Raw genomic sequence first — 22835 nt, 5'->3', positions numbered from 1 at the left:
GCCAAAAGTGTGAAAGTGCTCGAGACAGTGTTGTTCTTACGCTTATGTTAACTTTTATTTTGAACCCGAACGCTTTGTTTCGGCTCTCAGTGGCGTGTGTGTGTGGCTGCTGGCTTCATCACTCCTCTCTGCAGTGATCGCTGAGAGAGGCGTGCGGTCAGAGACAGACATCAACAATCACCGTCTGCCTGCGGGATGCGGACTGAAGTAAGAAGCAGCCCGAGTTGATTGGCGATTCTTTTTAATGGATTTACGTATTAGAAAAAAAGCAGCACTGCAGCTGATTAAAGCAGCCATAACATTTCATAACATACAAATAACTGCCTGGGCTGAGGACCGTTTTTCTTTCTCTCTGTGTCTCTTTAAGGCACTGCCTCTGTCCCGGGATGCTGAGGGTGTGTGAGTGTGTGTGTGTGCGTCCTGTGTGTGTGTGAGAGAGTGTGTGTCCACGTTCCTGCGCCTCTCTCTGTCTCTCCCACAATGCTCGCAGATGTCTAAGCAGTCAGAGAACTAACCCGCCTCTGGTAAGCCTGTTTTTCAGAGCTGTTTCTCTGTGTAAATGAACGGCAGCCTGTAATTGCAGCGTATTAGTCATGCTCTCGGAATGAATGCAATCAATGGGCGCGCATTTAACACCAGAGAACTGGGGCTGGTTGCGGCGGAAGGAAATGTTCTAATGTATTTAACGTGGAGTAGGAGAAGACCTGGACATGGTATCTAGCATCACACTTATATGGAGCACTGGAGATCCCACATCTCCCCATGCATCTTAATCCTGTGTTAAATGTTCTGTGTTCTGGATGCTTGGACGTTGTAGTGACATCAGATGTTTGGACAAATGGCAATGAAAGAGTGTAAGATATAAGAGTAGCCTCAGCAGTTTTTTGCACTGGAGGAGTTTAATGCTGAAATGGCTGATTGTTTGTCATTTGGGTATGTGAATGAAAACAGGGTTATTTAAAAAGAAGCTCTGCCTCAGTGGGTGCTGCAATAAATCAGTGCTCAACGGAGCGAGTTGACAGCCAGTAAACAGTACAGTGTTTTTAGTTTGATTACATGAAGCAAGCATGCAGTTCAACTCCTGTGTTTAAAATCCTTGTACTGTCTGCTTCTCTGCTGTCGTGGATGAAGCAGGCCTATTGAAAATCATGATGAGACCTTTTATGGTGTTAATTGCATTTAGTTACTGGTGTTACTTTAAACAGCCCACTCATCAGCTATATAGGCTAAGTGTCCTGCAAAAAAAAAAAAAAAAAAAACAAGCATTTGCATTTAGATGAGACAGCAACTCCCTGCAGAGCAGCAGCCCTATACTTTTACCACTGAAATGTAGAAAATCCATGATACAATGTACATTCACACAGTCTTCATTTGAGGGATTTGTGATGTGTTTTTATTACCTAAAGTAATTCTATAATGAAAGGTCTGAAAATACTAGCAGGTGTGCGCTATGTTTTGATTTGGGACGAAACACCAATCACTACCCAAAGGCAAACAGGAATGACTAGTTCTAGAAATGCAGCCGTTATCAGTTCTTTTAGCTTAGGAAAATATTTAGGTCCACCGTAAAATTATATAGGAAAGAAATCATTGATCTGCTTTTCAAATATGAACAGCAGTGATATTTGTCACCTGATTGGCTTATGATGAGATCTAGTGTAATAAAATAGTGCGAAATGGCATCATTTGGTGTGCTGGGTAGTGTGTGGAATCTATAATGGATAAAAAAAATCCAGCTTATTCATTTATTTCTGTGTTTCTCTTGTGAAGTCTGATTTATAAGAAAGCGTGTCATACACTACACAGACAGGGGGAAAAAATCACTTCTTTGTTCTACAAAGGAATAGCTACAAAGTAAACTATAGGGAAGCATTCTGCAGTAGATCCTTGTTGACCCCTGTGGGAATCCAATGCTTTTCATCACAAGGGAGAAATCACTATAGTCTACAGAAATATCAGCATGTACACTTTTTTTCTGCTGAGACACAGTGCTGAATTGTGCTGACCTTTCCTCTGGACCCTCTATGGTTCACTGTTAGGTTTGGGTAAAGTTTAGTCTCTCTGGGGATGTTCATCAATTTCAGGAACCAGATAGTGATGCCAGAAAACGTTGTAGTTACATGTAGAGATGAGCTAGATGGACAATAATCATTTCATTTATCAATCATTTATTTTTCCATATAATTATTATTATTTTCAATTGTATTATTATATGCGTTTCATAGGCTTTTTTAAATGAACAGTAATTTGAACCCTAAAGAAATTGAATGGCTTGTGGCTCTATTATGTCTGATTTCAGAAAACTCAGCCAGTTCCACACCAAAGAAGACATCTGGCATTTTTCTTGTTCTGAGATGTTTTTTTTTTTTTCAAATTCATAGCCTTTTATACTTTACATAATTTCTACATACACATTTGCTAGCTGGTTAGTGGTCAAGCCAGTGTGCTCTTGTGAAGGACTGGATAGATACTCCATCCCCATCTAAGGAGTAAAAGCCGTAGGCCTACATCACCACCTAGTGTAACAAAGTAGCTTTTATTTCAAGATCAAGCTCATGGTGCCATACCAGGCTGAGGAAATGAGCCACATATTAATTTCATTCAAAATACCCCAAACAATTATTATTAATGTAGCCAAATGTATAGTTTTGCTCATTTTGTTTTATCAACTATGAACATTATTGAATATTTCAGTTTTCTACAGTGTTACTGTCCTGACACACCCAACTGTTTTGTTTATGATTTCATTATTGTAGTGTGCGTTGTTTTACAGCACAGAAGGAGTTTCACTGGCGTATGCTTATTGGGTCCAATAATGGCTCTGAGGCGAGGCCAGGCTCTCGAAGCCAGTGTGACTGAGCCTGATCCTCCACCTGCACCAGAGCAGAGTGAGAAACACTCCAGAGACAGAGAAGACTCTGAGAAACCTCCCAGCAGCCCCATGAAGAGCCAGTCAAGCACTCCTATCCCAGACAGCTTATGCCCCAGCGATGGCTCTGTCTCCGGGGAGGACTCCATCCGTGGCGATAGCCCAATTCAGCCTGACAGCATGGAAGACTCACTGTCTGAATATGATAATGTAGGATCCGAGGAGGAAGAGGAACAGGACTATGAGGAAGATGAGGAGCTGCGTACTGATGCAGATGGGATGACCTACTACGTTCATTGTTGCCCTGAGGATGAGAGCTATATGGAGGGAATGGACTGTCATGAAGGTGCCGAAAGCAGTGATAGACCAAGCACTTCCAGAGAACCAGATGGTGGACAAATGCCAGTGGAAGTCTGGGCACAGACTGAGGGTTTTTATGAAGTGCTGCAGCAAGGCAAAGAACAGCTGGTCTACAAACGCTCTGAGCCCATCACAGAAACAACTTTCATCCAAGCCCCCATGGCTGAGGATGAGGAAGATGATGAAGAAGAGGCAGAGGAGGTAGAAGATGATGAAGAAGAGGAGGAGGAGGAAGAAGAAGATGAAAATTATTTTGTTTATGGAGGAGAGAAGGCAGAGGAAGATCAGGATGAAATTCTTCCGAAAAGGTCTTCTGATCTTTCAGAGGACAATAGAAACCTTCCTCAACGGCCAAGTTACACTCACGAAAGAAGCAGAGAAGGAGAAGCTTTAGCTCATGATTACACAGGAGACAAAAGATTGCCCGAGAACTGTAGAGGTGACACCCAGAGTTCATTTAGTGGCATCAAAAAGGCAAATATGGAAGAAAGAGCTGACTATCCAAAGGGCTATGAAGTGGGCAGGTCAGAAAGAAACTCAAGAAAAGGGTCCGGATTCAAAGGGGAGCAGTCTTGGAAGGAAGACCGTGGTGGCAGAAGTTGCCCAAGCAGTAGCGGAACTACAAAATATGAAGATCCTGTGAATAGAGGAGATAGAAAAAAGAGACATACATGCAAAGAACTTGGCAGAGAGGAAAAAGAAGCCAGGCATTCACATGAGGACAGTGACTGTCCAGAGGAGAGTACAGGCAGAGAGCCGGGGTGCCCTCACAGGAATTATAGAGCAAAGACCAGGAGGGATAGACGACCAACAGTGGATGCTGAAGGGGACATGGACCAAATTGTTAATGGAGTGAGGGCGAAACTGAAAGTAAGACCTCAGAGCATGGAAACAGATATGGCTGTAGCTGAGCAATCATGTGACAAGAGGGCAGCTCCAGATAGTTCCAAAGCTTCATTGCTGTCATCACAGAAGAGGGACAGCAAACCAAAGGCACCTCCAGACCCACAACTGCCAAAGGGCCAGGCGAAGGCTACTAAAGAAGAGGAACAGAGGTCGAGTCAGGGCCAGGTAAGAGCCCAGTTAATAAAGGACTTTGCATTATTGCATGCCTGGTTCCTAGGAGAGTCAAGTTGTATGTATTATTCAATACAAGCCTCTGAATTCAATATGCACAGGTATGGGGTAATACATTCAAGAGACAGCAGCAGGTAAAGTTCTTAATTAAATACTGATAATGTTGAAAGATGTATAAAGAAAAATTGAACAAGCAAGCCCACTACTCTGAAAATATTGCTTCCTCTTTACCTCAAAATAGAGAGCAGGAAGGAAAGCACCCTCCTCGTAATCACAAATATTAGCTTTTGGCCAGCACATTATCATAAAATATTTAACTTCATTAAGAACCAAATTAAGAATTTTGTGAATCGTTATCCCTCTTCTGGTTCCTATAAATGAGTTTGTTAGGTCCTCCTACCTTGCACTTGGTACAAACACTGGCCATTTTTTCAGAAACACCTACTATATGGGTACACATTTTGTAGGTTTACATTAACTGACTGTGGCCCATCTCTTGCTGCATAATTTATCAGCCTCCCTGTGCTCCTCCCATTAATGGAAGGGGACCACAATAAGACCACTGTTGGCCAGATGTTATTTGGGTGGTGGACCATTCTCAGCACGACACCACTGTGTTGCTGGGGTTTTTTAAACACTGGGTTGCACATTGAGACTATAGCTCATCTTTCTCCAGGCACAATTTGTGTGCTTCATCCTCTAGGCCTTCATCAGTGGTCAGTCTCTGACCACAGAACCACTGCTGGCTGAAATTGTTCTGGATGGCAGAGTGTTCTCAACCCAGCGGTGAAACTGAGGTTTTTAAAAACTCCAGCCACACTGTTGTGCCTAATATACTTGTAGTCGGGCCAAACACAAGTATATGTGACAGTATATAGTTGTATGCAAGAGGATGAACACTCCTGGTCAAATTACACAGTTGTTGATTTTCCTCATTCTCAGGAAAAAGGTCAGTTGGGTGGTACCTTCAAGGATATGTCTTCAATATTTTAGCTAGGGAACACAATTGTACCATATTCCATTGAAATTACATTTTAAAGTGATATTGACTCCACATACCCCATCTTATCTCTAGCCTTTTTATTTATTGTCCTGTTTTTCAACCTTATGTTATTAAAAGGTATAAATCTGTACCTTTTCTTTGGGAATTAAAACTTAATTAAAGTACACAGTTGGAACATAAAATAATTGCTGTACCTTATCATTTATGTTGATGAATGAAAAATGTACCTGCATAGTATCTTTTTTCTAACAGTGTAAGTGAAAGTATGTTAACATATCCTCTACAGGGAACGAGCATAAATATATCCTTTTCCTGCAAATTTTTGTGCACATATGCTATTGATGTGCTAATTATAACATATTGTAAAATTTTCAAACATAAAATATAAAAAGTACCTTAGCTTTTGCACAGTCAAGTTTTGTTTTTCATTCCTCAATATATTAAATTCAGAAAATAAGGAGTGTATTAAAATGTGCAGAAGTGTGTCGTTTGTAAAGGACGTAAAAAACTTAACTGTAAACTTATTTTTACTTAGAAAATCAACAAAACATATAATTAGACCAGGAGCCCCCAAAGAGTTTTCAATCATCAAAGTACAAACAGTATAAATGTTCCCTCAAAGGTGCAACAGTGATTTTAAGGTTCAGTTGTGTCCAGGTGAAAGCTATGAATTTGTTTTAAAACCAAACAATAAAGTAAAAAGCCTGGAGAGAAGACAGCGTTTCTGGAGTCAATACAACTTAGAAAATGCACCTTGTATATATATTATGGTGCAATTATGTTCCAAAACTGAAGGTGCATGCTTGAGGATGCCACCCCACTGACAGTTTAGTACTTTTCTTTTTCGGAGAGCATATGTGGAAAAATTATGCCTTGAAATGTTGAACCTTCATGTAACTAGTACCTTCTTATTAATACTCAAATTTGTGTTTATGGGACAGTATAGATTAAAACAGCACAATTCCATGTCACAATATCATACATTTTTGGATATTTTCAGATCTTTCAGTGCAGCCCTCAGCACTGTACACTGAGCTCTGGACCTAGCACAGCAATAAGCAACCATAACCTTCCTCAGGTGAGATACTAGCTATAGGTCTACTAGGAATCACCAAGAGCCAAGCTTTCTCTTCTGTTACTGAAACTCCACCAAAATTTGAAGTTGGTATGAATCTGCAACCTAAATGTTCTTTGCTTTTCAGCAAGGAAAGAGAAATCCCTCTTTTCCAAGCTTTGTGGATGGTAAGTTTTCATCAGTCTTCATCAATGGAAAAAAAAATCATTTATTCATGTTTTTAAATTATTTATCATTTATTACTCATTTTAAATAATCTTTGTACCTCTCACTTAGTTCCAGGTCCATGTGAACCAGAAGATCTCATTGACGGGATAATTTTTGCTGCAAACTACCTCGGCTCCACTCAGCTCCTGTCAGACAGAAACCCATCTAAGAGCGTGCGCATGATGCAAGCTCAGGAGGCTGTGGACAGAGTTAAGGTACTTAAGAGGACTAAAATAATTCTTGAAGGGTTTCAAGAAATGGTTCAGTGAACAGCTAAAAAAAATACTTAGATCTGTGTACAAATGTGTGCATTCCTTCATTAGTCGTTAAACATTAAACAAAAATTACTGTAACCCTTTGGTTGCAGTGGCAGCCCTCACCACTGTTATTTTTGTGCTTGTGGTTGTTTTCTGGGTAGGTTGTCAAAATGATGGACAGCTTGTCAAAAATGTCTGTTCAGTCCACTAGATGTAGCTGTAACTCTTCTGCTGTGTGTTTTAGTGTCTGGATGGAGAGTGCCAGAGCCTGACTGAGGTTGACCTGTTCATTTCAACAAAAGCCATCAAAGTGCTCAATGCTGACACACAGGTTAAATTTTCACTGTCACAATTTGTCAGTATTATTAAAAACAAAAATGCTGTATTTTTTATTTTTAGTTTAAGTCACATGATGGCAAGTGTTGCCATGTAGACACAAAGAACAATGTAACAGAGGAATTGCAATGTGAATTGCAAAGATTAGTGTCTCATAGGGGTGTCTCTGACTTTACAGTGATTTGAATACAGTTATTAAGCAAAGTGATCAGTAAATAAGTAATATGGCAAATAGAAAATAATATCTTATTTTATTTTTATATATCCTCATTTTTTTTATTTCTACATTTCATTGTTGCTCATGAATTGAAGATTTTTGTCCCAAAATGCATTATAGACCACTTTCAAGAATTTACATTTTTTCATGAAATATGTTTTTGGGAGCAAGAAAATACAATAAATATCAAGTCTGTGTTATGATTAATAGGGGTGCGAGAAAAAAAAAATTCATAGATGCATCGTGATTCTGAATTTAATTTTAATTTAATTTTAATTAACGTAATGTTGATGGAACACAAAGGGCTGAACTTGGAAGTGGGTAAGTGCTGCGTCCAGACAGTCTGTGGCGGCACATAACAAAAACAACTGGATGAGTGAGAAATCTGACTGGCTCCACAACCCAAATGTTTAGAAGAGACATTTTGTCCTTTCAACAAAAATCAAACCACCTTGGGAGCCACAACATTTAATGCCCAGTATGTCTCAGTATGTGCTGATATCCTAGTATAGGCTAAAAAGTATAAACGAAAACACAGACTTACTTTGCTCTGCTTAAAGCTTTAGCTTAGCTATATCCAATTTCCTCCCATCTCCACCAGAAAAAAATTCCTCAGAAGTAGAGCAGCTTATTGTAAAATGATCTTATCGTTCGGCTGTTTTATGAGGCTGAAGTTGCTTCTTATTCTCCAGCTTCAGCGACTTCACCATTGCAACTTTTTAGTGTTTGACAGTCATTTAACATTTAAACATTCCAGATCCAGGAAACTAACTAAGGTGCTTATAAATGCGAATAAGTCTCCAAATGTTCGTCATCTCTCTCTGCCTTTTTGTAGCTACTAGCCAAGAGATACCCACCCCTAATGATTAATATTGCCTTTATCAGAGAAATACAAAGTTTTTACATTTTTCTTTTGCCCAAAAAAGAATTGGTGAAAATTTTCTTAAATATTGTTATAATTGGTCAATAAAAGTCATAAAAATCTGACCACAATTTTTACATCTCTAATGTCTCATTAGGGCACTATTTACTAATGACTTTCTTGAATTAATTAGATTTAATTCTTAAAAATTAAATGCTACTGTAAATTTTTGGATGCAGGAGACGATGATGGACAACGCTCTCCGCACCATCTCCTACATTGCAGACATTGGGAGTGTGGTGGTGCTGATGGCCCGCAGACGAATGTCTCACTCTGCCTCTCTGGATTGTACTGACACCGGACTCAATGCCACAGAGGGCAGGAAACAGTACCGAATGATCTGTTACGTTTTTGAGTCTGAAGATGTAAGTTAACACTGCAGCCTGATCCCAGTTTGGTTGTTATATATTAGATATCTTGTCATTTTCACAGTGAAATTGGATTTGCTTATTGTGGTCAAAAGTTGCTTATTGTGGTCAAATAAGGCCATGTCTCCATACACAAATCCAGCTATGATAAGTTAAATTGACAAAACTAGCCACAAATTAGCTCAAAAACCTTTTTTCTCATCTTATGTAATTATAACTAATCCTTGTAATTTTACCAAGTCTGACCTCAGACTGGCTCAGTTCAACAGGGACAGTGACTTGAAAATTACTGCTTACGACTTATGTTAGGAAGGGCAATTTGTGACTTTAACTTTGCCCTTTAGTCACTTGTTCATGTTCAGCCTGCATAGCTGTATGCCTTCAGCCAATCAGAGTGCTGCACAGAGCAGTCTGATTTGTAGGTTGGTCTGTATTGTTCGATGGTAGTGGTGTGGAGGAAATGCAAGAATTCGTTGAGGTTTTAGGATTGTATGGCTGTGGGATTTACCCCCCTTTATTAGTGTGTTGTGTGGATACATTTAAATGTACGTATGTAAGTTCATTTTGTCCATTTCAAGTTTAGCGTTATCCATTACTTCTAAATGTTTGGTCAGCACAGTTTGTCAGTATATGCTTGTTATGGTATGGCATGTTGTCTTGCTTATGAATGTGCCATTTCTGGATGTTTGGTTTTGCATACAGTGCTACATATGCTTATTATGGTATGGCAAGTTGTCTTGCTCTTGAATGTGCCATTTCTGGATGTATGGTTTTGCATACGGTGCTAGAAGTGTACTACAGCGAAAATTTAAGTGTTTATCACCATTTAGTGTTTAGCAAGTTTGTGGTGGCTCTCTGAAAATCATTTGAGAAGCATCCTGACCCGACGCCTTGTAGTGATTCCAAACGTCCCTGAACTGGCCAGCAGATTAAACCCTTTAAATATATTTCACTGGTCTTTCGAGCTTGATTTGGGGAACTGCTATTGTTAGGATGTCAAGCTCTGACTCAGAACAGCCCGTTACTTGACCTCGCAGACGGACAAGCTGCCCAGCATACCTTGCAAACAGACTATGACACAAGGACAAGGTTCCAGAGACAGAGGTCACCACCATTCCAGTGGATGGCCCAGACATTATGAGTGGGGAGGTCCATCCACCCATTGAGAGTGCCAATCCCTATGCTCCTTTATCTTGCCGACTGGTTAGAGTATGAGCTTAAGAGGACAGCACTGGGTTCTCTAGTCTCACCAGGCTTAAGCCATTAGCTAGAATAAAGGCAAGCCATAGAGATGCTAAACAAGCTGGCGACTGTTCACCAGAGACACCATGCAAACCCAGTGAGGGCAAGAGAGAGAAGGGACAGGCCTACTGTCCCTACTGTGATAACAACATCACTTCTTTAATAGCTGTGCCAACTTCAAGCAGTTAAGCAGTGAACAGAAAAAGAAGTGGATTAGAGACAATAACCAATATTGGCTCTGTGGGCATGGTCATCAGGTGGCCAAGTGCACCTTGAAAGCCCTCTGCCCCACCTGTAACCAGAAACATCTGCTTGTGTTGCATGAGGTGAACAATAAAGCCACAGATAAAGCTACCCAGGTGAACTCCTGCCTTGTGAACACTCCAAAGGACGTCCTGTATTTTGGTTGTCAAACTTACAACCCTCAGGTTCTGTTAATAATAAGTAAGGTCATGCTCAAGAATGGAGATCAGTCCCTAGAAGCATACGCAATGCTAGATGATGGTTCAGGGAGGACTGTCCTTGCCCATACAGCAGCACAGCAGCTGGGCCTCAATGGGAAGCCAGAAGGCTTACTCCTTCAAACGGTCAGGCAGGACTTGCAGTTGTTTCATGGAGCAGTCCATCCCGTTTTGCTGATTGGCTCTGGCTGTCCACATCTCATTATCCCAAAAGAACCTGTTTGACTGGGCCCCCCTGGCGGCCCCACAGCAGTTAGGACCCACTTGGGTTGGACTCTTCAAGGGCCTGTGTGTGATCTCAGGGACAGGATCATCCCCTCAGCAGTGTCTATTCACATGCTCCTCACCATCTGCTGACCTCCATGCCCACATGGAGAAGCTCTGGAAGATGGATGTGCTTCCCTATCACAGCAAGAAAGTTTTGGTCAGGTCAAAGTAAGATCAGGAAGCTATACAGCTCCTCCAAGAGAAGACAGTGAGACTTAACATAAGTGGAACGCTATGCCACCCCGCTCCTCAGAGTCAAGCAAACACCCCAGCTCTGGGCACCCAAGGAGTCTGTTATGCTGACAGTCTGTCATATAAGCTTCGCCCAGGGGATAATAAAATAACGACTCTGTGCAACATCTATAAAGTCTTGGCCAGCCAGTATGACTCCTTTGGTTATATTATCCCATACACAGCCAGAGCGAAGATCTTAGTACAGCACCTAAGGGATAAAAGGAGAGAATGGGATGACCCTAATTTGCCACAAGATGTGCTCAGCACCTGGCATGCATGGAATTCAAGGACCTCTCGATGATCTCACTGCCTAGGTATTACATCACCCCAGAACTGGAACACCCTAGTAGTATGAGGGATATTCACATATTTTGTGATGCCTCAGAACAGGCCTATGGTGCACTCACCTATTTAAGAAGCGAAAACCCCCAAGGTAAGGTGGAGATTCCTTCATGACTGCCAGGTCCCACATCACCCCCAAGAAGCGATATTCAGTACCTCGCCTAGAGTTGTGAGCAGCTCTGACTGGAGCCCAGTTGGCAAAGGTAGTCAGAACAGAATTAACTCTCCCCATTCATTGTGTTGCCTCTCCCCATCCATTGTGGACTGATTCAATAACATTACTCACCTGGCTGCTTTCAGAGTCCTGCAGATTTAAAGTGTTTGTGGGAACATGGGTGGCGGAGATACAAGACCTGACAGGATTTGACACCTGGAGATACATGCCATCGTGTCACAACCCCACAGATGACAACACGTGAGGAAAGTCTGTCTGTAACCTGGCAGGAAAGGACAGATGGAGTCAGGGGCTCCAGTTCCTCAGACTGGCTACAACACAGTGGTCCTTGCTCTGGATGAGCAAGACAATGAGGAGAGAAGACATATCCTCTATAATCTGATGACCTCAGTCTCTCCCTTGCCTGATCTGCATCAGTATCAGACTCTTAGTGAGTACCTTGAGGCTACTGGGCAGCAGCTTCATGGGGCGACACAACCCTCAGACAGCCCCACTGCAAGCGAATATGTAGAAGCTGAACTAGAGGCAATTCGTCAAGCACAGATGGTTTTCTTCCTGAGAGAGATGACTCAATAAAAAAGGCAAGAAAGCCAGTTCCAGGCAACAGTAGTCTGCTCTGCCTTGCCCCAGAATTTGACAGGACAACCCAGCTTGTCAGGGTTGGAAGCTGTCTCTGACGAAGTGGTCTTCTGTAGCAAGACATCGTCCACCTGATTGTCCTTGACCCTCAGCACCCACTCATCAAGCTCTATGATGACAAGTTGCATCATCCAGGTCCGGAGAGGGTCTATGCTGAGGTATGAAGAAAGTTGCAATCAACGAAAATGTGCTGACTGCAGGAAATGACGAGGACGTCCTAATCCACCACGAATGGCCAACTTTCCCCAGGCTAGACTATGCATCTACAAATCAGCATTCTGTTCTGCTGGTGTTGACTGCATCGGCCCCTATGTCATCAAAATGGGGCGCCAAAATGAAAAAAAAAAAGATGGGGAATGCTGTTCAAGTGCATAACCCCGAGAGCAGTTTACACTGACCTCCTCACTAGCCTGGATTCAGACTCCTTCTTAATGGCTCTGAGGTGTTTCAATGCTCAGTGTGGAGTGCTCCATGAGATCCTCTGTGACCAGGGCACCAACTTCTGAGGGTGAGAGCTTCAGGAATCTTTTGCTGCCCTTCAACCTGAACTTTAAGCCCAACTTGCTAGCCAGCACATCAGGTTCAGGTTCAACCCCTCAAATGGAGTCTCACGCAGCTCCTAGCTGATCACTTCTGGAGGCATTTTTTCGAATGCTATTTACGTAGCCTCCAGGCCTGACAGAAATGGTGAACTAAGAGAGCATGAAGGTTGGAGAAACCATTATGATTGTTAATCCCCAGTTACCACATGCTCTTTGGCCTGTTGGGAAGGTCATCAAAGTCTTTCCTGGTGCAGACAACCAGATCAGATCAGCAGAGATTCAAGTAAAGAACAACACCTATATAAGGCCAGTGACCCAAATGATCAAACTACCTGCACTTCCAAATGAAGATTGAATGTCATCAAGCCCTTTTAATAGATGTTCAAATTTACACTGAGAATTTGGAGGTTCGTTTGTGTTGTTCGATGGTAGTGGAGTGGAGGAAATGCAAGAATTCGTTGAGGTTTTGGGTTTGTATGGCTGTGGGATTTACCCCCTTTTTCAGTGTGTTGTGTGCATACATTTAAATGTAAGTATGTAAGTTCACTTTGTCCATTTCAAGTTTAGCATTATCCATTGCTTCTAAATGTTTGGTCAGCACAGTTTGTCAGTATATTCTTGTTATGGTATGGCATGTTGTCTTGCTTATGAATGTGCCATTTCTGGATGTTTGGTTTTGCATACAGTGCTAGAAGTGTACTGCAGTGTAAATTTAAGTGTTTAGCGCCATCTGCCGCAACAAGTTCGCCAAAGTTTGAGAAGTTTCAGTCAAGACTCACAGTAATGTGCATAGAGCGTTTTAAGTCGATTTGTTTGGCAAATGCTTTAAATGCTTTTGTCTTACAGAACAATGTAAGCATTAAAATGTCTACATTTGTTGTTCTTGGTGTCATATAATATTTTTGTTCATATTCTTATGTATGCCTTTGTGTATATTTGTTTTGTTCTAGAACCACACACACACACACTTTAACACATTAAAGTGAATCAGTTGGATTCAGGTTGGTGGTGGCTCTCTGTAAAGCATTAGAGAAGCGTCCTGACCCAATGCAGTGTAGTGATTCCACACATCCCTGAACTTATATAATATTTTTCAACTTATCTTTCTTCCACTATTTTGTCTTAAGCTGAGCAGTCCCTCTCACTTTGTGTGTCTTACGTTTAAGTATCCTCTTCTCCTCTCTGCTGAGCACCCACCCTCCCCTCCTCTCCCTCTCCTCAGGCCCAGCTCATTGCACAGTCCATTGGTCAGGCGTTTAGCATGGCCTACCAAGAATTCCTGCGAGCAAATGGGATCAACCCTAAAGATCTTAGTCAGAAAGACTACAGTGATATTCTTAATACACAAGAAATGTACAACGATGACCTCATCCACTTCTCCAACTCAGAAAACTGTAAAGAGGTATGGGAAGTCTTGGAGTATCAGTGCTACTTGCACACTATTCTGTCATCAGTGCCTTTTTTGTCATGTAAGCATGTAAGTCACAGTAATATATTGTAACTGTCCAAAAAAAGAAAGGATCAAAATTTTTTTTCTTAATTATTTCTTTTTTTTGCCATTTTAACACATCAGCGGTCCTTTCCATTGTGTAAAAGTTTCATGATGAATGACATAAATGACTTAAAATTACTTGGAATTAAATCTCTTTGCATTAACTTAAATAAAAAGTTAATAACATTTTTGGCATCTTCTGAAAAAGTTACATTTTGGAATTTTTGGGACAGCAACCTGCTTATTTTTCTGCATGTTTGTTTAGCTTTCATCTATGTTGCTCTCTTCTCTTCACGTATGATTTGAATTATTATACTATACTAAACTGCCTCCCTCTTTCCCTCTGGTGTTCCCGCCCACTGGACCTGGTCTGCCTCTGTAGTTGCACCTGGAGAAGCAGAAAGGGGAGATTCTAGGTGTAGTGATAGTCGAGTCTGGCTGGGGCTCTATCCTGCCCACAGTCATCCTAGCTTGCATGCTGAACAGTGGACCTGCTGCCCGCTCTGGGAAGCTCAACGTGGGGGATCAAATTATGGCTGTCAATGACACAAGCTTGGTGGGCTTACCCCTGGCTACCTGCCAAGGCATCATTAAGGTTTGTATGCATCCCTTGAATTCATAGTGCTTTACATACACTGTTATATCATCTCTGAACATACGTACTTACATCTGGAGTCATGTAATATCATGGAAGGTGAGCATTCTTATAGATAACCCAGTGTGTGTGTTCATTCCAGGGTCTGAAGAGTCAGGTACAGGTAAAGCTGAGCGTAGTAAGCTGCCCCCCTGTCACCACTGTGCTTATAAAGAGACCAGACCTGCAGTACCAGCTAGGCTTCAGTGTGCAAAATGGCATAGTGAGTACCTTTTACTCTTAGACTTTGCACAAATGACACAAATGTACAAAATTTAGTAATTCAGACAAAACATGTTTGGTGTCTGAAGTTTGAATCTATAGTTTTGAATTTGCCCAGTGGTTTTTGGTGTAGCATAAGCAACCATTACAAACATAATTTCCAAAAAGTTGGAATGTGTTGGAAAATGCTTATATGAACAGTATGTGAAATGCTAATAAGACAAGAAGCAGTGATTAAGAACTTCTGTTTGACCTGTACTAAATAGAAAGCAGTACAAAACATGATATTTTATGTTTTATATTATAATCTTCGTGTTTTTTTTTCTTTCATTCCAAATTTGATCCCTGCAACACATTACAAAAACGTTGGGACAGGAGCCTGTTTACCACAGTGTTACATGACTTTATATTTTGGCAACACTTATTTGGGGACTGAAGACAGTAATTGATGTACAGTTAGGCCCAGAAAAATTTGGACAGTGACTTTCAGGTTTAGTTCAAGGGGTTGAATTAAATATCTTATGAAAAGTTTCGGAATTGCAACCATTTTTCTACAAAGCCTCCTCATTTTAGGGGCTCAAAAGTAATTGGACAAATGAACTTTACCATAGAAAAAAATTTTCATTTTTAATACTTTGTTGAGAATCCTTTGCAGGCCATGACTAGCTGAAGTCTGGAACCCATGGACATCACCAAACACTGGGTTTCATTCTTTGTGATGCTTTGCCAGGTCTTTACTGCCGCTGTCTTCAGTTGCTTGTTTGTGGGTCTTTCTGCCGTAAGTTTTGTCTTAAGTAAGTGAAATGTGTGCTCAATCGGGTTGAGATCTGGTGATTGCCTCAGCTGTTGCAGAATATTCCACTTCTTTGCCTTAAAAAACTCCTGGGTTGCTGTCGCAGTATGTTTTGGGTCATTGTCCATCTGTACTGTGATGTGACGTCCAGTCAAGCTTGCTGCATTTGGTTGAATCTGAGCAGAAAGTATATCCCTGTACACTTCAGAATTCAACCGGCTCCTTCTGTCTTCTGTCACATCATCAATAAACACTAGTGACTCAGTGCCATTGGAAGCCACGCATGCCCATGCCATCACCCTGCGTCCAGCGTGTTTTACAGAGGATATAGTGTGCTTTAGATCATGAACCGTTCCAAGCCTTTTCCATACTTTCTTCTTCCCATCATTCTGGTACAGGTTGATCTTAGTTTCATCTGTCCAAAGAATGCTGTTCCAGAACTGGGCTGGCTTCTTTAGATGTTTTTTGGCAAAGTCTAATCTAGCCTTTCTATTTTTGAGGCTTTTTAATGGTTTGCACCTTGTGGTAAACCCTCTGTATTTGCTCTCATGAAGTCTTCTCTTAAAGGTAGACTTAGACACTGATACACCTACTTCCTGGAGAATGTTCTTCACCTGGGTGGACGTTGTGAAGGGTTTTTTCTTCACCATGGAAAGGATTTTGCAATCATCCACCACTGTTGTCTTCCGTGGACGTCCAGACCTTTTTGATTTCCCAAGCTCACCAGTGCGCTTTCCCCCTCCACCCCCGAATGTACCAAACTGTTGATTTGGCCACTAATAACATTTCTGCTGCCTCTCTGATTTCTTCCTAATGATGGTCTGTTTGACTTCATTGAGAGCTCCTTTGACTGCTTGTTGTGGGTTCACAGCAACAGCTTCCAAATGTAAATGCCACATCAACCTCAGATCTTTTACCTGCTTAATTGATGATGGATAAACGAGGGGATAGCCCGTGCAGCCCATGAAATAGCTTCTGAGATTATTGTCCAATTACCTTTGGTCCCTTGAAAAAGAGGCAGCTACATAATAAAGAGCTATAATTTCTAAACCCTTCCGACAATTAGGATGTGAATACCCTTAAATTAAAGCTGAGAGTATGCACTTTAAGCCAATATACAATTGTATGTTGAATATGTTTTAGTAAACAGCTAAAATTCCAAAACTTTTCACTGTCCAAATGGGCCTAACTGTAGATTTGAAAGCAATTTTTTTCCAATATACATGTCTTCGTCTGTGAAACTGTGCAGGGCCTTTGTTGCTATTTTTATGCAGTTTATAATATGGCACATGTTTTTAATGGGACACAGTTTTAGACTGCAGGCAGGCCAGTCTAGCAATTGCACTTTGTAATTACAAAGCCATACTGTTGTAATGTGCAGAATATGGCTTGGTGTCATGTTTAAATAAGCATGAGTTTTCCTAAAGGTTTCTTTTTAACTTGATGCTGGTAGCAATCTGGATGATTCCTTTCATCTTTGGCCTGGTGAATATGACTTTCACTCTTTCTGTAAACACTCTGAAAGTTTGCCTTATCAGACCGCAAACCATATTTCCACTGTGCACCAGTCCATTTCAGATGAGTTTGAGCCCAGAGAAATCAGCAGTGTTGTTGACTTATGACTTCCACTGTGCATAGGGCAGTCTTAACTTGCATTTGTGCATACAATGACAAACTATGTTTGTTGACAATGGTTTGACAAAATATTCCTGAGCCTGTCTGGTGCTACCCATCACAGAAGCATGCCCGTTTTTAATGTGATGCCTTCTGAGGGCTCTTGGATCATAAACATTCTGTTGTGATTTTTGAAATGGATGTTAATGCACAGATAGTTTATTTATTTATTTGTTTGTTTGTTTTGATGACATTATAAACCATATAGGATAAAATAACTAAAATTCTTTAGGAACATTGTTCTTAAACTGTTGGACTATTTGCTGATGCATTTTTTGTAAACCCATCTTTGCTCATAAAGGTCTAAGCCTGTTCTGGATGCATCTTTCATACCCAGGCATGATTGCGTCACCTGTTTCAGATATTTTCAACAATTTCTAGTCTTAAACTGTTCTAATTTTCTGTTCTTGCTTTCTGTTTTTATTTGTATTTCATGCACTGTCCCAACTTTTTTTGGAATTGATGTTCGTACTTGCTAATTACATTATGCTTTTTTTGTTTAACTGACACTTTAATTGTGATGATAGAAGAACATGATGTAAAAAGAACCGGATGTGTTACATTATGTATGTCTCAAATCACCACAGATTTATTTTTGCTGTAATTATAGTAAATAAATTATTTTCCTTCTAGATTTGTAGTCTGATGCGAGGTGGAATAGCAGAACGGGGTGGAGTGCGTGTGGGTCACAGAATAATTGAGATTAATGGACAGAGTGTGGTTGCCATGGCACATGAGAAAATTGTCCATGCCCTATCAGTATCTGTTGGAGAGGTGAGTGGTTTATTTTGGCCTAGAATCCAGTATGCATATATGGATTATTTATGCCTTATTTAATATAATATAATAATATTTTCCTATATATATGACTTACAAGGGATTCATGACCCTGTTACCCTGTTTGGTATTGTAACAGATTCATATGAAAACCATGCCAGCTGTGATGTTCAGGCTGCTGACTGGACAGGAGACACCAACGTACATCTAATGGCAGTTCTGGTGCCCTGGAAGCTCTGTGGTGCTCTGTCCTGGTTGTGCAACAACAACAACAACAAAAAAAACAGTGCTTCATATTTTCTCCAAAGTCTTAATGTTCTGTTTGTGCTGGTTCTCTATGTATCCACCCAGGCTTATAAACAGGGCAACCTTGATGTGAAACTTTCAAATCCAATAACTTATCAAGTCAGCATCACTCAGTGAAGTAGGAAACATTAGTGCTAAGTCATATTTCATCAGGCTGTTCACTGCATGTGCAGAATGTATGCTTCCATCATTGAAAAAAAAGAAAACATTAAAGAAAAGTTAATAATTCATGCATTTGAGCAAGGTTTACAGAGAATAGGTAGGCAAGAGCTTTATTGGAAACAATAAGCAACAGACTGAAAAGAAGCCTAGCTGGACCAATCATAAACTAAGAGAACTAAATGATAATTGCAAACATGAGCAATACCAGTCGTCTCATTCTCTGTTCTGATTTGTAGTTTTTCCTCACCAAGCTGATGTCAACAGACTTTTTTTTTAATTTAAGAGGCAAAGAGTGCATGACAAGTGCATGTCCATTATTGGTGTTCTGTCCAGGTGGGCTGGAACTACCAATAGACCAACTAGACTGTCTAGCTTGTCAGGCCTAGTAAATGTTTTGTTCCGTCCATTGAGCTTGCAGTTCAACCCCTTGCTCTGCCACACATGATTATTTTTTTATTAAAACGATGCAGATATTGGCATTTATTTTGTAATGATGTACATAGTATTCCTGGTTGGACTGTATATTTACTGTTTATCAGCTGGTTTGTAATGATAGAGGCTAGATATCTATGCAGGTTCATTAGCTATCGTCAAGAATTGTTATTATTCAAGCTCAGTTTTTAACTCTTATCTCATTTAATGATGCTCATCATTTGGGTGGAATATGCTGAATTCCAAAGATAACAATGCCACATTCTGATTATGAAACATTTTAGTGATTATGGTGTATTGTGTGATGAATCCAATAAACTGGAAGGGACTTTGTATTGATTTCACCTACTAAACTAACTAGGCCTTTATACCATAATTACCATAATGGTACTATTGCCATAATTTTACAAATGTCATTGGAAAAGGATAAATGCAGTTTTGAATCAAGTAAACATGGGTGCACTGCCGTGTTTCTTTGCTGTAAATCTACATTCAATAATACTGTGACAGTATTATTAACTATGTTATAAAACAAAGTAATAGAAACGGTTGGATGTGTATCTCTGTCATTGAAACAATACTGAAAAAATGCATGGGTTTTATTTGTTTATTGTTTGTAAACAATACATTTCATATATATATATATTTACTTATTCTTTTTTAAACTCGAGTACATGTATTTACATATTTACACAGATAAGAATTCACAGGCAGACTGAAAAAAAATGTTTACAGTTGCATTTACAGCTACCCCCAGCAAAAAATTCATTCTGCAGGATGTATGGGTTTCAAGTACTGGAAAAGATGGCCTTGTGTGAAACAGGTTGTTTCTCAAAATTTCTGTGGAGACAGATTAAAAATGCAATCATTTCATTCAGCATTATTGAGTCATTGTGCATTATTAATGCCAGTAAGTGTTCATATAATTACTTGCTGAGAGAACAGAAACTTACAGTTAAGGTGGAGATCTGCTGTGGTTCTTTGCTCGTTCCTTTCACAATAACACCATCCAAACTCACTCCTTCAAGGAAGCCGGCATTGAGGTAGCCCTTTTCAGAGTAAACATCATCATCATCACTGTCCATGCCGACACTGAATACTTCTCTCATTTTTTCTGGGAGCAGCCCATCTAGTATTATCACCACTATGCCAATCAGTGCACACAATAAACCTGAAAGAAGCAGAGTCTGTTACTGACACAAGACCAGTAATGGACTTCCACACCAACAAACATCTTAAGTCCTTCATAAACTTAAATTCTAATTTTATAGCTGCTTTCTTTATTGCAGTCATTAATAATCAAAGGTAGTATTATCAGAACTGACTACACTTACGAGAAATAAATGAAAGCTTAATGCTTTCAACTTACAGGATACGTACCAGTAGCTAAAGCAAGCCAAAAGGAAGCACTGAAATTTGTCTCAAAGGACTCTGTTCCTATAGTGAAGGTGCACTGTGGAAGGTTGTATATCGTAGAGAAGGAGGCCAAGGAGAAGAAGATAAAAGCTGCGGTGGTAGCCATCATGCAGCCAGCATAGAGGATGACGGGCATTGAGAAGAGGATGTTGGCCAACAGCCAGCAGCAAAAAGCTGTCCTGTGGGAAAGAGTTGGAGAGAGACACCATTCTTTACTGTACTCTGTTTGCATTTGTTGAATAGGACTTCATTTACACATTCTAAAAGCATTAACACTGATCGGTGTGTCTTACCAGAGGGTGGCTGAGGCGTATCTGCCTGAGTACCGGTACTGGTAGATGAGGCCGCAGGGGCTTTTGAGGGTGAACTTCTCAGCAATGTACAGTATAGGGTTGGGAAGTCCTTTATTCAAAGCATTCTCATACTCTTCATCTATGCTGCTTGTCCACACAAACATTTCATTGTAGTCTATGGTCTCATTGAACTGTACCACAGGATCCCCTGAATGGACAGATATAAAGAGTTTCATCAAACTAGTGAAGCTGACTGCTCTCAAAACTCGATCTGTCTGACCAACACTGTAATTTGCCATCACGAAAGTTATGACAAAATATTTACAATATATGAATCATAAAAAACATATTCTGATGCAATTAAGGAAAGGCACAAGTCATGTCTTGTGGATGACTTACCTCTAAGTGTGATGTTAATTCCATACAGGCCCACATGCAGCCCCACCTTGGCGTTCACCATAACATTACTGAAGGATTTGTATGTGGTGTTCGCCCTCAAACTTGCCTCGGCCCAATCACTAGTGAAGTTTAGAGCTGAAATAAGAAAGGGAACTGGCATATGAGCTCCTTCACAGTTAATGTAAGGCATTATGGAACACAAATTGCACTTTGTATGACTTAAATGATCAAATGTTAATCAACATGACATATTATTTTCCCTGTGTTTGTGTTGTTTAACATTGTTATGAAAAAGAAATACTCACCAACTATAACCGCTCCAATAAATAAGCTAATGAGTATCCTGAACGTCCAGAGAATCCGCTGAAAGGAAAAAAAATACACTGTTAGTAATCAAAATATTGTACAGACTTCTTTTCCCCAGTGGGAATTCACACTGACAACAGGACAAAGCAAAGCTTAACCACCTATAAGTGAGGTGTTGTCTGTGGGATCTTTCATTTGAGACAGCCAGAGGTGTAGCCAAAACCAAACCAAAACATCTAATTACTCCAATGAAACAGTGACTTAAGTGGAAGTCAAATTAACTCCAAAACAACTTGAGTAAGAGTAACAGTTCTCAACTTAAAAAATATCCTCAGGTAGGCCTGTTCAGCTCCCTGTACAACTGAAGTGGAATCAATTATCTTTAAGCTCAGGAGCTTAAGTTTAAGCGTTTTAAGTGTTCTTCTCTTTCTGAGATACTGTATGAGAGCTGTGTAGCTGCTTTCATCAGTATAACAAAGAAATCCAACATAAAACGAATTAGGAAAAAAAGAATGATTACAGTTTATAAAAAGTGGATTCAAATAAAAGTAGTACAAGTAAACCACCTAAGAAAAGTACAAATCCAACAAACTGTTGTCAGGTCCAGGAACTGAGTGAATGCAAGTAGTAAGCGGCCACCTGTAAGGACAGACCGAGTTTCTTGAGCGCACTCACCGATTTGCCACGTATTCCTGGCACAATGAGGAGGAAGCCGACAGTGAGCACCAGGAACACCAAGATGACAGTAAGCAGGCTGGTGTTGAAGATGAACGGGGTCCTTTGTAGCGGGTAGAATGGGTAAATGTCATCGTAGAAAGTCATCGTCCCTCCAAATGCGAGAGCTAAAGCTGAAAGCAGACGGCGGTACAGTGAGGACAGTGTCGGCGAGCAGCTCAGTTACCTGCAGATGAGCAGATAAGAGCCCAAGTCCTGCTTCAGCTGCACAGCATAACTGAGGATGGCTGAGGTGATAGTCACTAAACCTCTGTGCCAGAGGCGCGCATGCAGGTAGCTGTTTAGAGCCTGTAAGCGTTCACACAACCTGCGGCAGCGTTTCTAGAAGAGTGCGCGCAGGTTTGTTAATCGGTCTAGTATGATGATCATTATGTGTAATTGTCCAACTGAGGAGCTGCTTATTTAAACCACAGTGAAATGATTAAATCTAGAGGAATGGTGAAGCGTGTGGATCAGCCTACCTGTGAGTGCGAGGAAGAGCAAAAAGTGAAGGGAAAATGTCCAGGATGGTCGGAGTCTGGAGGGAATTGTCTTTGTCCGACGACGCGCATCTTTTATATCCTCGCTCTTCCTAATATTTGGCTTGATTTGCATTGATTGG

General features: G+C 40.6%; 2 protein-coding genes across 4 annotated transcripts; one reads left to right on the top strand and one right to left on the bottom strand.

Annotated features, from left to right (window-relative positions):
- Window positions 1-116: 116 nt before the first annotated feature.
- Window positions 117-19631, top strand: apba2a (amyloid beta (A4) precursor protein-binding, family A, member 2a). Of its 3 annotated transcripts, none has more exons than XM_017713631.2 (13): window positions 117-207; window positions 368-524; window positions 2774-4300; window positions 6310-6387; window positions 6512-6551; window positions 6661-6806; window positions 7093-7179; window positions 8503-8688; window positions 13816-13995; window positions 14468-14680; window positions 14823-14942; window positions 18042-18182; window positions 18325-19631. In XM_017713631.2, exons 3-13 carry the CDS (start codon window positions 2816-2818, stop codon window positions 18394-18396), a joined length of 2748 nt encoding a protein of 915 aa, XP_017569120.1. In that variant the 5' UTR covers window positions 117-207; window positions 368-524; window positions 2774-2815; the 3' UTR covers window positions 18397-19631. The 3 variants fall into 3 exon arrangements, with proteins under 3 accessions (XP_017569120.1, XP_017569121.1, XP_017569124.1); XM_017713632.2 differs by having other exon boundaries at window positions 2757-4300; XM_017713635.2 differs by lacking the exon at window positions 6310-6387.
- Window positions 19632-19755: 124 nt separating this feature from the next.
- On the bottom strand, window positions 19756-22764 carry duox2 (dual oxidase 2). Its single transcript, XM_017713636.2, has 8 exons — window positions 22696-22764; window positions 22175-22347; window positions 21499-21556; window positions 21194-21328; window positions 20795-21002; window positions 20466-20680; window positions 20039-20256; window positions 19756-19925 (listed from the first exon to the last, which is right to left on the bottom strand). The coding sequence occupies exons 2-8, from the start codon at window positions 22319-22321 to the stop codon at window positions 19917-19919; spliced, it is 990 nt and encodes a 329-aa protein (XP_017569125.2). The 5' UTR covers window positions 22322-22347; window positions 22696-22764; the 3' UTR covers window positions 19756-19916.
- Window positions 22765-22835: the final 71 nt, after the last annotated feature.

Source organism: Pygocentrus nattereri, chromosome 11 (assembly GCF_015220715.1).
Source record: "Pygocentrus nattereri isolate fPygNat1 chromosome 11, fPygNat1.pri, whole genome shotgun sequence".
Lineage (NCBI taxonomy): Eukaryota > Metazoa > Chordata > Actinopteri > Characiformes > Serrasalmidae > Pygocentrus > Pygocentrus nattereri.
The sequence above is the reverse complement of the archived record's forward strand: the minus strand, read 5'-3'. Positions and strand labels throughout refer to the sequence as shown.